This window comes from Triticum urartu, chromosome 1A (assembly GCF_056163025.1).
Source record: "Triticum urartu cultivar PI428250 chromosome 1A, HENAU_Tu73, whole genome shotgun sequence".
Taxonomy (NCBI): Eukaryota; Viridiplantae; Streptophyta; class Magnoliopsida; order Poales; family Poaceae; genus Triticum; species Triticum urartu.
In genome coordinates this window covers 326,925,704-326,942,372 of record NC_141873.1, presented here as the reverse complement: position 1 = coordinate 326,942,372, position 16,669 = coordinate 326,925,704, and the positions used below count along the sequence as shown (strand labels likewise).

Below are 16,669 nucleotides of genomic sequence, written 5' to 3'. Positions count from 1 at the left end.
TACTGTTTTGGACATTATTGGGCTTTATTATCCACTTTTATATTATTTTTGGGACTAACCTATTAACCGGAGGCCCAGCCCAGAATTGCTGTTTTTTTGCCTGTTTTAGGGTCTCAAAGAAAAGGAATATCAAACGGAGTCCAAACGGAATGAAACCTTCGGGAACGTGATTTTCTCACCGAACATGATCCAGGAGACTTGGACCCTATGTCAAGACACAAAAGAGGAGGCCACAAGGTAGGGGGGCGCGCCTACCCCCCCAGGCGCGCCCTCCACCCTCGTGGGCCCCCTATTGCTCCACCGACGTACTCCTTCCTCCTATATATATACCTACGTACCCCCAAACAATCAGATACGGAGCCAAAACCCTAATTCCACCACCGTAACTTTCTGTATCCACGAGATCCCATCTTGGGGCCTGTTCCGGAGCTCCGCCGGAGGGGGCATCGATCACGGAGGGCTTCTACATCATCACCATAGCCTGTCTGATGAAGTGTGAGTAGTTCACCTCAGACCTACGGGTCCATAGTTATTAGCTAGATGGCTTCTTCTCTATTTTTGGATCTCAATACAATGTTCTCCCCCTCTCTTGTGGAGATCTACTCGATGTAATCTTATTTTTGCGGTGTGTTTGTTGAGACCGATGAATTGTGGGTTTATGATCAAGTCTATCTATGAACAATATTTGAATCTTCTCTGAATTCTTTTATGTATGATTGGTTATCTTTGCAAGTATCTTCGAATTATTAGTTTGGTTTGGCCTACTAGATTAATCTTTCTTGCAATGGGAGAAGTGCTTAGCTTTGGGTTCAATCTTGCAGTGTCCTTTCCCAGTGACAGTAGGGGCAGCAAGGCACGTATTGTATTGTTGCCATCGAGGATAACAAGATGGGGTTTTCATCATATTGCATGAGTTTATCCCGATACATCATGTCATCTTTCTTAAGGCGTTACTCTGTTTTCATTAACTTAATACTCTAGATGCATGCTGGATAGTGGTCGATGAGTGGAGTAATAGTAGTAGATGCAGGCAGGAGTCGGTCTACTTGTCTCGGACGTGATGCCTATATACATGATCATACCTAGATATTCTCATAACTATGCTCGATTTTGTCAATTGCTCAACAGTAATTCGTTCACCCACCGTAGAATACTTATGCACTTGAGAGAAGCCACTAGTGAAACCTATGGCCGCCGGGTCTATCTTCATCATACTAATCTTCCAATACTTAGTAATTTCATTTGCTTTTTACTTTGCTTTTATTTTACTTATCATAAAAATACCAAAAATATTATCTTATCATATCTATCAAATCTCACTCTCGTAAGTGGCCGTGTAGGGATTGACAACCCCTTATCGTGTTGGTTGCGAGGATTTATTTGTTTTGTGCAGGTACGAGGGACTCACGCGTAGCCTCCTACTGGATTGATACCTTGGTTCTCAAAAACTGAGAGAAATACTTACGCTACTTTGCTGCATCATCCCTTCCTCTTCGGGGAAAACCAACGCAGTGCTCAAGAGGTAGCACATGGTTCCATCAAGATGAAGATGACAACGACTTGGTCTTTGACACCTCACCTACAACACACGAGCGATGCTCCAATGGTAACATAGGTGATGGTGCTTCTCTTGTCCCACTAGTGGACTATTTTACGAATGATTACTTGCATGATGTTGACACACCTATTCCCATGCTTCATGCTAGTGCGACTTCTTCATGTCATGACTTACCTATTTATGATGAATATGATGATGATCATGTTGATTTTCCTAGTTGTGATGCTATGCTCCATAGGATATGATGTGAAAATTCTTTTGGTCATATCATGTTTGCCAATCCTTTAAACTTGTCATATGCTATGAGTGAGATCTCACATATTGCATCATTTCAATCTCAACATAGTGACTATGCATGCCCCGTTACAATAAATCCCATTTGCACTTACGGCATAGATGACGAGATGATGGTCATTGGCTTTTGTGTTTCTTGTGATGATATTGCCATGCTTCCTTTACATGATTTGCGCAATTCATCTACTATGCCATGCCATGATCACAATGTTCCACATATGCACTGTTTTGGATGTTGTCAATATTCTCCGTGTGATGTTTCCACTAATGATCATGAGGAGACCCCCATAGTTTCCTCATGCGTATTAGGAGATTTTGATGCATTCCATACATTGCATGATTCTCATAATTGCTTGCACCGTATGCATTCCATGAATAACAATACTCTACATATTTCCCATGATGCATTACACAATTTGCGTCTCCATTATTCTATACATAGCAACAAACCTATCATGATGGATGACATGTTTCTATATCACGCATCTCATTTATTTGAGCATTGGCTATTTTTTGCTAACCAACACTTGCACGTGCACATCATGATGGATGATGTGTACATCTACCACGCACACACAATTTTCCCTTTGTCTTTGTTTTGTGTAGGTACTCACGTATACTCGTCAACCTCTCAATCCCAAGAGTTGACGAAACGAGCTCTTGAGAGAAAAGATGACTTGGGATCCCGTGAACTATCCTTCCCACCGCTCTCTTCGTGCAACGACTACGCGCATCTCTTTCACTTGGCTCTCACACGGCTATGGGCAATATACCGCTTGTCGCTTCATGCTCATTTTACCGTGTTCACTTTGCATGCTATGCTTGTTTCTATGCCTTTGCCATGCAATTGTGACCCTTGCTTGCATTTACCCATGATTCACCATTTTACTACTCATATGTATATTTGCATGCTTGGTGGAGATCCTTGTTGCTATTGCCATGTTTATCATGTGCCTCATGCTATTGATCCTATTTTGCTCATATCCTCCTTTCATGCTTGTGATATGTCTTGTGAATTATTCATGACTATCATTTGCACACATGACATACTTGACATGATTCCTTCTAGTACGTTGCATCTTTGCACTACTAGCTTGCTTGCCTTGATTCATATGATAGCTTGCTTTGTCGCATCACCCATGTTCCATTCTTACTTGCTTTCTTGGGTTGATAACGTATATGTTCATGCCTCTCACATGACATATTTTGTTCATTGTCGCTTGCCTCCAATTGTTGCATCTATGCTTATTTATCGTGGAGACTTGGACATCTTACTTGTGATGCATGCTTGTTTGATTGAGCCTATCGCATTTGGTTGTTCTCGCATCATATGCCTCCATACTATGAAATGCTCCCTTGTCCTTTCTTACAATGAGCATGATGTATACACTTGTTGGGTAATTTACCACATGAATGATAGGTTTTGCATCTCCGCTAACCTCATTTGTTTTTCCGAGTGTTTTTCATGTTCTTTCATGTTGAAGGATTCACAAGGCGATGCCGTCATGAGACAACTTGGTCATGCGAAGGCATACACGATGTGCAACACCAACTTTTGCGACAATCTTCTAAAGGTGAACTCCTTCCCTTTGAGCCATCCTCACATATGCATATTGGATGGGTTACTATTTCATTGTTGTTTCCTTCTTGTTGTCTACATGGTACATCTCGCGAACGGAGGAGCAACATTGAAGATTGACTCTATGGACCTTCACATTGAGGAGCGCTCGGACTTATTGGTACACCAACACCTCCATATTTGTTGATTGTGCTCACACATGTCATGCTCGATGGACATATCATACACATGACAAATTTGCATCTTATGCATGGATTGACTCACATTATGTTTCCTTTGTTGCATCTTGTATCACCATGTCATCCATGATATATGAGCTTGTCCATTTTCTTAGCAAATTTGTTGTGATCTACCTTGATGGCATATTCATACATCATGATCATATTGCCCATCATCAATTGCATGATCACATACTCATCTTGAGCATCCATTGCCTTATTCATGCTATTGATAAACCGTCCCTCTATGACATCATTTTGCACCGTGGTTGCGTTGATCATATTCACAACACCTTTGTGTGCGCAATGAATGCTTTTGCTCCCATGAATGCTTTGCATACCATTCCATCTCTTTTGGATAAGCTTCATGCCCCTTGTCATGCTCAATCTTGTTGCACGGACTCATTCTTACATGATGTACACTTTGTGTGCTCTAACCATTTTTTTTCCGAGTGTCGTTTGTGTTTGCTCTTTTTGCATGTATACCGCTCCGGCGACACCTTGGAGTACTTGGATTGCACAATGTCTTCAACTCCGTCCATGTAGCAACCCGACCTCAGACGGTCAAGTCTCTGTGCTTAAGTGTCATCCCTGGATCGGTATGCTGACACACATAGTACTCGAGGATTTATAACAGAGGTAAATCACAGGTATAAAGTAACGTAAATACTATTACCTCAATCCAAATAGCAGAAGTAACAACAAGGTTGTGGATTCTCATCAACACCAATGGCAAAGTTGAGCTGCACGACAGCGACCTAACGAGCCTTACTCCTCGTCTGAAAAGTCTGCAACATAATACGTTGCAGCCCGAAAACGGGTCAGCACATGGAATATGCTAGCAAAGTAACACAGTAGAGCAAGAACATAATAATGCTATCACTACATGCATATTTGGCTGGTGGAAAGCTCTATGGTTACAATTTTTGCGAAAAGCCAATTTTTCCCTACAACAAAGGAATAGATTTTAAATTTACTATCATGGTAGTTGAAACATCATTGAGAAGGTTCCTCCAACTCAATCCCAAATTAAAGTGATTAACAACCCAACAATATTAATTAAGAGTGATGAGATACTTAAGATACTCCAAGTACTAGATACTCAAGATTGTCCATAACCGGAGACACGACTAACCATGATTAGTTTGTACACTCTGCAAAGGTTTGCGCACTTTTCCCCACAAGACTTGATCGCCTCCGTTGGATTTCTCGCACTACAATGTGTTTGAGAAACGGATGACCGAGACACAGTCTTTCAGAAACATTAACTCTCTACTCCAGGTAGACCATACCAAACCTACAAACCCACTACCTGCTGATCTACCTCTTCAAGAGCTTCACGTAACTTACTCAACTATGCTAGAGCCCATAATAGCTTGTGGCTGCACACAGAAGTTTCTAGCATGAATCATCTCAGTTCCCTTTGAGCCTGGGTGGCGATCCATAGGAAGATCACACGGGTACTCCGGGATTTCCAAAAAATACAGGCAACACTGGGTACTCCAGGTGCCTCAATCCACCCAGATGTGTATTTAAGTTGCCACCTTAAGTTGAACCATTAATTAACACTCTCACATCTGTCATGGATTTCACTCACCCAAACCACGTCTATGAGCATAGCATAGAAGTATAAGCAACGTGTAGAAGTAACTCCCAAGGGTTTGAATGTAACAGGGCAATAAGTTCTACCTCATCAACTACTTCCCAACCCACAAGTTAATGACATCCTAATCATGCAATGTTTGAGGATTGGAACTAATGCATAAAAACTGGGTGATAAAGGGATATGATCAAAGTGTTACTTGCCTTGCTGATGATCCGCGTAACCTAGTGTAACACCCTGATAATTTAGCTATAGTAACCTCACCCTAATTTGCCTTGTCATCATGCTGTAAATCCATTTTGTCACTTGATGAAAACCGAGTCAAAAACAAATTTTAAATAACCAGTCAAATTATTAATTCTTCAAACTATCAAATAAAATGTTCGATGGGTGGCAAATATTCACTAAGTAATGAACATGTTGGAACTAACCTCATTTGGTTTCCCAATTTGCCCCTGGAATTCTTTTAGAGGAACAACAAGATTAAATAAAAACATTTTAATTCAACTATAAATTTAAACAGTTCCAATTGGCCTCAAAACTTTTTGTGCCACCCCACCATAATGCAATTAAATTATGTGCTAAGTTTCATATTTAGCAAAATTCATTGGGTATCCAAATTATTGCAAGACGGTAATAGAAAAAGAAATAAAGCAAAAAAGGGGGGAACCTATCTACTGTTGGGCTGGACCTCAAGTGCAGAGGGAGGCCCAGCCCAACTGGGGGTCACCTCCCACCTCCGCTACAGGGGAGGCAGGAGACGTGGCGACCATCCGCCATGGCGCCGCGGCCTCGTGGCATGCATCCGCGGTGTCCCCCATCGCCTACAAGTCATCGGGCGCACCTCCCTCCCTCCCCGGAACCCTAGCCCCCAAATCACAATCGTTTCCTTTCCCCTCTAGTTCGATTTGAACTTATCAGATCACGCGGTGACCGCGGCCCCCTCGTCGTTGTCATGACCACCGTTGTCGTCGTCGCACAGGAAGACGTCTAGGAGGATCGCCACGTTTGGCTTCTTCCATTCAGGGAACCAGCTCGAGCCGGGGTGTCACGTAGCCGCAGCCGTCGTCGCCTTCTTCGTTCGGCGGCCCACATCTCGTCGCCCCAACCGCTGCTCTGGCCCGTCCCCGACCTCCCTAGCCTCGTCGTCGCGCTCAGGGTGAGTCCCTCCTCCTGTTCCCCCTTCTCCCCGCTCCGTTTCGCTGTCGTAACGCCGTGTCCGCGCTTTGGTCGCCATGGAAGGGAGCTTGCTCCTCGCGCACACGCACTGCCTCGCCTGGCCACGCCAAGACATTCCTCGCGCCGTCCATGCGCACGCTTGCCTCCCCCTGGCCACAGCCCACACACATAGCGCCGCGCCCGTGCTATGCTGCTGCTGTTGCTGACTGCTGCCGCTGCCGCCGGCTTCGCTTGCGTGCTCCACCCTCCCTGCCTTGCGCCGCTAGCGCCTGGCCACTTCCACCAGGCCACTCCTGCCTAGGGCCTCGTCCTGCACCCCCCGCCCCGTCCGCTGGGCGATGGCCGCCGGCACTCCTTCGGGAGCGGCCGTGCGAGCCCCAGCCGTGGCCTCGGGCCACCGCATGATTGGGTCGGCCTGGGTAATCGGGGGATTATCCCCTATTAGTTTTTATTATTATTACATTAGTTGGATGGTCATATGACTAGTGGCCCCCATTGCTATTTATTCTAACTTAATTAAAGTCTAAACTAAGTCTAGTCACTAACAGGTGGGCCCCCACATGCCAAGTTGACTGGTCAACATTGACTTTGACTGCTGACTCAGCACACCCCTGGGTCCCATTGTCAACCTCACAAGCACACTGCTATGTACACTTAGCATTTAACATTAAATTATTTTCGAATTAATTTATATCCAGGAAATTTAGAAATTCATATAAAATAAATCGTAACTCGGATGAAAATACTTTGTACATGAAAGTTGCTCAGAACAACGAGAGGAATCCGGATACACAGTCTGTTCACCCGCCACACATCCCTAGCATATCAAACCTGTAACATTTTACCTTCGGTTCATCTGTTCGAAAACGCGAAACACCGGGGATACTTTCCCAGATGTTTCCCCTTTCACTGGTATCACCTATCCCTGCGTTAGGTCACCCCTAGCACAATGTATTGCTGCGTCTTGCTTTGTGTTACATTTGATTGCTCTGTTATTTATTGTGTTCCCCCCTCCGTTACTTATTTCCGGTAGACTCCGAGACCGCCGCCGATGTCCGTGTGTTCGACTACATTGAAGATGAACCCTCCTTCTTGCCAGAGCAACCAGGCAAGCCCCCCTTGATCACCAGATATCGCCTACTCTCCTCTATACTGCTTGCATTAGAGTAGTGTAGCATGTTACTGCTTTCCGTTAATCCTCTCCTGATGCATAGCCTGTCCTTACTACTACTGTTGTTACCTTTACCTGCAATCCTAATACTTAGTATAGGATGCTAGTTTATCATCAGTGGCCCTACATTCCTGTCCATCTGCCATGCTATACTATCGGGCCGTGATCACTCGGGAGGTGATCACGGGTATATACTATATACTTTATACATGATACATGTGATGACTAAAGTCGGGTTGGCTCGAGGAGTACCCGCGGTTGATTCACGAATTGGGGGCTGGAAGGACATACTTTCCCGACATCCCTCTATGTGGATCTTTGTGGCGAAGCGACAGGGCATGTTGAGACCACCTAGGAGAGAGGTGGGCCTGACCCTGGTCGGCGTTCGTGGTTATTTCAAAATAACACGCTTAACGAGATCTTGGTATTTGATCTGAGTCTGGCTACTAGCCTATATGCACTAACCATCTACGCGGGGACAGTTATGGGCACTCGACATCGTGGTATCAGCCGAAGCCTTCGTGACGTCAGCGACTGAGCGGCGCGCGCCGGGTTGGACCGCGTTACGCAACTTCCTTTGTAATGGAGGTTGCTAGGTCTGCTCACCGGCCGCGTACGCAACGTGCAGGTGTGCAATGGGCGATGGGCCCAGACCCCTGCGCCTAGGATTTAGACCGGCGTGCTGACCTCTCTGTTGTGCCTAGGTAGGGCTGCGACGTGTTGATCTTCCGAGGCCGGGCATGACCCAGGAAAGTGTGTCCGGCCAAATGGGATCAAGCGTGTTGGGTTATGTGGTGCACCCCTGCAGGGAAGTTAATCTATTCGAATAGCCGTGATCTTCGGTAACAGGACGACTTGGAGTTGTACCTTGACCTTATGACAACTAGAACCGGATACTTAATAAAACACACCCTTCCAAGTGCCAGATACAATCGGTGATTGCTCTCTCACAGGGCGACGAGGGGAGGATCATCGGTTAGGATTATGCTATGCGATGTTACTTGGTGAACTTACCATCTACTCTCTTCTCCTGCTGCAAGATGGAGGTTACTAGAAGCGTAGTCTTCGAAAGGACTAGCTATCCCCCTCTTATTCCGGCATTCTGCAGTTCAGTCCACATATGATACCCTTATTCCATTTGATACCAATGCATACATATGTAGTGTAGCTCCTTGCTTGCGAGTACTTTGGATGAGTACTCACGGTTGCTTTGCTCCCCCTTTTCCCCCTTTCTATACTCGATTGCTGCGACCAGACGATGGAGCCCAGGAGCGAGATGCCACCGTCGACGACGACGACTACTACTCGGGAGGTGCCTACTACTACGTGCAGCCCGCTGACGACGACCAAGAGTAGTTTAGGAGGATCCCAGGCAGCAGGCATGCGCCTCTTTCTATCTGTATCCCAGTTTGTGCTAGCCTTCTTAAGGCAAACTTGTTTAACTTATGTCTATACTCAGATATTGTTGCTTCCGCTGACTCGTCTATGATCGAGCTCTTGTATTCGAGCCCTCGAGGCCCCTGGCTTGTAATATGATGCTTGTATGACTTATTTTATTTGTAAAGTTGTGTTGTGATATCTTCCCGTGAGTCCCTAATCTTGATCGTACATGTTTGCGTGTATGATTAGTGTACGATTGAATCGGGGGTGTCACACCTAGAGACTCCAAATAACACGCTTCGCACTCCGGGAATTCTATTGCAAACAAACAATAGAATACATAAGCAATAATTAAAGAAGCATGGGTAAAACTCAAATAAGAAGATCTAACCGGAAAGTTCAACTTAAGAACTCCGGTTTGCAAAAAGAATCAAATCAAACGGAACAACGAAACTCAAACGGCGAAGGAAACAAGATTCGTTTACTAATCTAAACTAAGGTCAAATTTTACAGTACCAAAATCTTGTTCAAGTTGGTTAAGCGGAAAGAGGGTCTCGAGACGAAGATCTAGGCGCTTGAATCGCCTGATTCCGACTAACAAGCAAAAAGATAAACAGAAACGAAAATCAAATCAGAAATCACGATCGAGAATAATCGCGGAAAAATCCGATAAAATAAAACTGACGAACAGGCTAACGAACGAGCATTCGTTATCTGTAACTAATGAGCGAAAACCGTTCGTTGAAACAAACGTACGGACGAACATACGCTAAATTAAAAAACCGGGGAAAACCGGCAAACGGATCTAAAAAAACGAACTAGGGTTTTCTAAAAAAATCGAAACAGTTTCTAGAAAAAAACTGGGCGGCGGCGGATCGGCGCGGTACCTCCGGCGAGGCGCGGCTCGGGCGGCGGGCTTGCGGAGCGGCGGGGTGGCTCGGCGGCGCGGGGCGGCGGCGCGGCTGCGAGGCGCGGGCGGCGAGAGGCGGCGGCGCGGCTCGGGGCGGGGCTCGGCGGCGGGGCTGGCAGCTTGCGGTGGTGGCGGCTAGGGGGCGGGGTGGCGGCTATATAAAGGGGGCGGGGCGGCGGCTTGCTTGGGCGAGGAGGCGCCCAGGGAGGAGTCCGGCTCGGGCTCTCCTCGGTGTCCGTGCCGCGCACGGCGGCGCACGCGAGGGAGGCGGCGGTGCGGGGTTGGGCCGGCCTGGCTCGGCTGGGCTTCGGCCCGGTCGGGCGCTGGAAGTTTTTTTAATAATTCCGCTGAATAGAAAATAAATCCTAAAAAATAAAATAAAAATCTGAAAATGCCAAAACAAATTTTCACCGTCTAAATAAAATATTTAGGACGAGATGAACATTTTATTGGCCCTAAAATGCAATTTTGAAAACATGCAATTTTTCTATTGCAAATAAAATCCAAATAAAATCTAATAAATTATTTTAATATTTTCCTCCAATATTTCAGTTATTTTCGAGAAGTCATATTATCTCCTCTCATATATTTTAATACGAAATATTTTTTGGAGAGAAAATAATTAAAATCATAAATCCTCGTTTCATTATTTGATAAAAATAAAATATGAAAATCGGGAAAATCACCAACTCTCTCCGAGGGTCCTTGAGTTGCTTAGGATTTCGAGGATTGCGGAACGAAAATGCAATAAAATATGATATGCAAGAATGACCTATGCATAACATTCCAAATTGAAAATTTGGAATGTTACAGTCCAACTACAAGTCCATCCACAACAACCGTTTCCATGGTGATGAGGATCACGATCCGAGGTCGGATCTTTCCCCAGGGAGGGGAGATGATGCGGAGCATCCTACGATCATCCCCATGTACACTTCGACTACTCCCCAAGCCTCAAGAAGACATACGGTGAGACCTCGACCATACGCCATTGGACACAATGTGAACTCACTCCTCTTCGAACCGTCACTTTCCACATATGAGACATGGCTACTACCTCATGCATGGACCTTGCATATACTCATGTATAACCGAGACGACCATGGAGGATCCAAGGACCAAGGGCAAGCATGGAAGAGGAGAAGAAAGAAGAAGCAGGGACAAGCTTCTGGAAAGCCCGGAACTTCTGGCCTCTGCCCGGAACTTCCGGCCTGCCCGGAACCTCCGACCCCCGGAGTCCAGACCAGCCCCGAGCGCGCCAACTCTCTGGATAGCCCGGAACCCGGCCGGAACCTGCCCGGAACTTCCGGCCCCACCCGGAACTTCCGGCCTGCCTGCGTGCAAAGACTCGGGCCGAAGCCCATGTATCCCTTTCTCACTTACCCCTTCGTGGCTTAGACTATATATACTTCTCCACCTTCACCAGTTTAGGGTTAGCGTTGTGTTAGCTCATTTATGAGATAGAGCTTCGCTCATCCATATCAGATCTACTCCACGAGAGAGACCGCGACCCTCTACGGAGAAGATCCACCTTGGATTCAAGGCCGACTAAATGACGCAAAACTACCACATTTGGGGCAGAGTTGACACATAACTACCTACTTTGCCTCTTTTGTCTGAAAACTACCAACATTGGGGCAGGTATGTGACACATAGCACCGTTCGCTCGGTTTAGCTATATTCTGACCGGTCGGCCCCACTTTCAGGTCGACGTGGCAACGGACGACGGACACGTAGCTGCCGGCCGTTAGGTCTCCACTCTGACAGTGTTTGCCCAACAATTCAGTCTAGCTCCACTCTCTCCCCCGTGCGTTCTCGGACCATGGCGACTCCTGGCAGCGGCGGCGGTGGCCGTCTCCGCATCCCGGCCGGCGACAGCGACCCAAGCGGCGGAGGCAGCGATGGGCGAGTCCGACAGAGGCTGTTGTATGAGGGCGGCGAGGAGGAGCAGTGTAGCGTTGCCATTGATTCAGAGCAGCTCCCGTTGCTACAGTCAGCGTTGCCGTCGCTAGCCGAATCACAGAGAGCTTGGTCGTCGACGGGCAACACCTCCAGCGATAATCCGTTCAGCCACTACGTCTCTGACGGCGGGTAAGCCATTTTCTTCCCCCTTCATCAGATTAGTGGATTTAGGCAGTAGGGTTTGGTCTAAATCTTTCTATAAATTTAATGTAGGCAAGAATATGAGATTTAGGAGCTGTTTATTCAATTTGATGGTGCCAAAATTGTGCAAAATTCAATGGAACGTTCAGATGTTAGATATCTCAATTTGCTGTCAATAATGGAGAAGGAAGGATATGGCTTATGTGATTCAATGTACTATGTTAAAGATGAAGGGGAGGGGCTGCAATGGCTAGATTTAGTAGATAGCCAAGTTAAGGTGGATGAGATGATTACGAAGTATGATAGCAGCAAGAAATTGGTACTGACAGTGATGAGGGACAAAAGGAAACAAGCTGATATTGCTAAATCATATCCAAGTTTCATTAATCTAGAGGCAGGGGAGGACCAGTCCATTCCTTATCAGGTTCAGACACAGGACAATGTGTGCCACCATCCATTGCACACCAACGATCAGCCCAGCGCTCACCAGTTCAGTACACAAAATAGTGTTATATGTGAGAATGTGCAAACTCAAATTGATGAAAATCCTTTTCCTGAAGAAGATGATGGAGAGGCATCTGATGATAGCTACATTTGCTGGGATGAAGGACAGTATGATCCAGTGTATGCAAAGGAGAAGAACAGGAAAGAGGAAGAGGAACTGAAGGCAACTATTGCATAGATGAAGAGGAAGAGAGAAGACCCAATGATGCACTATGAGGGTGAGACAGATGTTGAGGACATTTTTGTCAATGATGATGAATGTTTTGAACAAATTCCACCAGAGCAGCCTGTGAAGAAGAAAGTAAAGAGGCCGGGTCCTACACCGAGATCACACTCTCAAGTAGTGATACCTGATATTCTAGATTGGGCCCCTTCTGATGATGAAGAGGAAGTTGGTTTTATGGAAGAGGAAGATGATGACGGATTTGAGCAACTTTCTTTTGTGCTTCCTAAAGGAAGAAAATCAAGAGCAAAGAAACAAAAAGAAAGGGTCTGGTATGATGAGAACAGAGAAAGCCCAGAGCAACAGTTCATGTTGAAACTTTGTTTTAGAGATGTTTATCAGTTCAGAGAGGCACTCTCTAGACTGCACATTGTACAAGTGAGGAATTTTCATTTCCATAGGAATACTCCAGATAGGATAATTGTGTGTTGTAAGCAGAAGGAAAAATATGGATGTGAATTCTATATGACAGCCTCCAAGATAGCTCACGAGGAAACATTTTGCATTAAGAAGATTCACTTGAAACACACTTGTCCAACTGATCCATCTAGCACTAGAGTGAATTCTAAGTGGCTTAGCACTGCTTATGTGGACAAATTCAGGTCAGATCCCAATACTTTCATCACTACTATAGTTGACAAAGCCAAAATAGATTTCATGGTGGAAGTGCCAAAGAGGATGGCCTATAGGGCAAAGACCAAAGCCAGGAACATGTTATTGGGTGATCATAAGAAGCAGTACCACAGAATCAGGGATTATCTGCAAACTGTAATAGATAAAAATCCTGGCTCTAGATGTATTGTCACCACAGTCACTGGCCCCACCGAGGAACAGTTGGAAGCAATGAAGAAAGGACAACATGTTGACATAAGCTACCAGCCAAGATTTCATGGTCTTTTTTTCTGTGTGAATGCTGCAAGACAAGGATTTCTTGATGGGTGTAGGCCATACATAGAGTTGGATGGTTGTTTCATAAAATTGACCACGGGAGCACAAATCCTTGCAGCTACTGGCAGAGACGGAAACAATAATATCTACCCTATTGCTTGGGTTGTTGTTAGTAAGGAAGATAAACCTAATTGGGTATGGTTTTTAGAGCAGCTGAAGTATGCTTTAGGTGGAGAACATGGCAAATTTGGCTACTACACGATAATGTCTGACAGGCAGAAGGGTCTACTTACAACAGTGAGCATAGTGTTTCCTAACTATCCATAGAGATTCTGCATTAGGCACATATATGCCAACTTTCAAACTGCAGGCTTTAGAGGTGAAGATCTAAAGAAGTGTATGGACAATGCTGCCTACTCTTGGACTAGGCATGGATATGATCTTGCAATGGAAGAACTGAAGAAGCAATGTGAGCCAGCTTGGGTCTGGTTGTCTAAGATTCCTGTGCATAATTGGGCAAGGTGTGCCATGGACACCAATTGCAAAACAGATTTAATATGTAACAATCTCAGTGAAACATTCAATAGGTACATCCTTGATGTAAGGAGCAAACCAATTGCTACAATGCTTGTAGGAATTTATGACAAGCTAATGGTGAGATTTGATGGAAAGAGGGAAGGAGCAGCAAAGGCTAGATGGGACATTACACCATATTATACAGAGAGGCTAGAGCTGATGAAAACATATTCCAGAAATTGTATTCCTAAGAGGGCTGACCTTGGACTGTGGCAGGTAAAGAGTGGTGATGCAACACATGAGGTAAATCTGGCCACAAGAAGTTGTTCATGCAGGAAATGGGACATGACAGCGTTGCCTTGCAACCATGCTGTCAGTGCAATATACAAAGCAGAGCTACATCCAGAGGATTTTGTCTCTGACTTCTTCAAGAAACCAATGTATTTGAACAGCTACAAGCCAGTGTTTGCTCCTATGCCACAACAACATGGTTGGATCAAAACAGATACTGAAGACATCATGCCACCAGGTTTCAAAGATCACCAGAAGGGAAGAAAGCAGGAGAAAACAAGAAAAGGCAAATTTGAGGTGCCCAAACCTAAGGAAAATTCTAGGATGGCAACAATCACTTGTAGCAATTGCAAGTTGCAAGGCCACAAGTACACTAGCTGCTCAGTGCCTTTTAGGTCAGACCTTGCGATAAGGAAAAATAATCACAAGGTAAAAACAACTATATCCTATATTATCTTACTGATTGGACTTGTGTACTAATTGCTTTTAAGTTTGCTGCTGCACCAGGCTAGTAGATCAATGCCTGCTCCTGTGCCTCCTCCATCTTCCTCCAGTTCTGCTACTGCACCTGCACCAAGGCCTCCTCCTGCTGCTCCAAGAAACCCTACAACTGCATTTGCTGCTCCAAGGACTCCATTTGCTGCTCCAAGACATACTGGTTTCAGGTCATATTTTTCAGCTGGTGCAAATGCCTGTGTTGGTAGAGATGCAAATGTGCCTCCTATACCTGGAATTTCTTCTGCAGGCCCTAGTTGTTCTGATGTTCAGTGAGCAGTTGCTCTGATGTTGCCCTGTTGCTCGGATGCGTGTGTGAAATTGTCTGAGAACTTGCCCATGTGTTTGTGAAAGTGCGTTATATCGACTAGAGGGGGGTGAATAGGCGATTTTGTATGAAAGTCTTCAAAACATGGAAGTTATGAAGACAGACAATAGAAATAAACCTATTACCATGCAGCGGAAGGTAGACTACACTAAGCAAACCATAGTCAAGTATTCAATGGAGCGAAAGCACAATGACTAATAGCAGCAATGTAGTAAGGATCAGGTAGGAATATATTATGAAGCCAAATAGAACACGAAGTCACTCAGTGAAGACAAAAGATAGTGCAATCATACATTGACTTCACAAGGACCAACAGTAAGTAAAGGGAAGGGAAGGATGAAACCAGTGACTCGTTGAATACAATGATTTGTTGGACCAGTTCCAGTTGCTGTGACAACTGTACGTCTGGTTAGGGTGGCTAGGTATTTAAACCTGAGGACACACAGTCCCGGACACCCAGTCCTGAACACGCAGCTCAGGACACCCAGTCCTCACCTTATTCCCCTTGAGCTAAGGTCACACAGATCTCGCCCAATCACTCTGGTAAGTCTTCAAGGTAGACTCCCAAACCTTCACAGACTTCGTTCACCGGCGATCCACAATGTATCTTGGATGCTCAGAACGCGACGCCTAACCGGCTGGAGGATTCACAGTCCTCAAGTGTAGTAAGTCTTCAGATCACACAGACAAGAAGACTTAAGTGATGCCTAATTCTCTTTGGCTCTGGGTGGTTAGGGCTTTATCCTCGCAAGGAATTCTCTCTCAAAGGCTTCGAGGTGGGTTGCTCTCAAACGACAAAAGCCGTATTCTAACTCTGAGCAGCCAACCGTTTATGGTTGTAGGGGGTGGGCTATTTATAGCCACTGGGCAACCCGACCTGATTTGTCCGAAATGACCCTGGGTCACTATGGAACTGACACGTGTTCCAACAGTCATATTTCAAACTCACACGGCAACTTTACTTGGGCTACAAGCAAAGCTGACTTGTCTAACTCTGGACATGATTCACTCTCATAGTCTTCACTCGAAGACATAGGTTTTGTTTAAGCATCACTTCAGTCATTCTGACTGGTTCTCTTGGACCCCACTTAACAGTACGGTGGTTCCTATGACTCAACAAAGAAGAAAAAGAACTACGAAAGATCTAAGTCTTCGAGCTCCATAGGCTTCATGCGATGTCTTCTCTTGTCATAGTCTTCAATGTGAATATCTTCATATACCACCTTTGACATCAATGTCTTCATACATTTTTAGGGGTCATCTCTGGTAGGAAAACTGAATCAATGAGGGACTTCTACCTGTGTTATCCTGCAATTCTCACAAACACATCAGTCCCTCAACTAGGTTTGTCGTCAATACTCCAAAACCAACTAGGGGTGGCACTAGATGCACTAACAATATCCCCCTTTTTGGTGATTGATGACAAACT

General features: G+C 45.3%; 1 protein-coding gene and 1 pseudogene across 1 annotated transcript; both read left to right on the top strand.

Annotated features, from left to right (window-relative positions):
- Positions 1–12,677: 12,677 nt before the first annotated feature.
- LOC147991076 (uncharacterized) lies at positions 12,678–13,818 on the top strand. The gene is made up of 2 exons (XM_087538517.1): positions 12,678–13,686; positions 13,784–13,818. The coding sequence occupies exons 1-2, from the start codon at positions 12,678–12,680 to the stop codon at positions 13,816–13,818; spliced, it is 1,044 nt and encodes a 347-aa protein (XP_087394643.1).
- Positions 13,819–13,874: 56 nt separating this feature from the next.
- On the top strand, positions 13,875–15,188 carry LOC147991075 (uncharacterized; annotated as a pseudogene).
- The last annotated feature ends 1,481 nt before the right edge of the window (positions 15,189–16,669 follow it).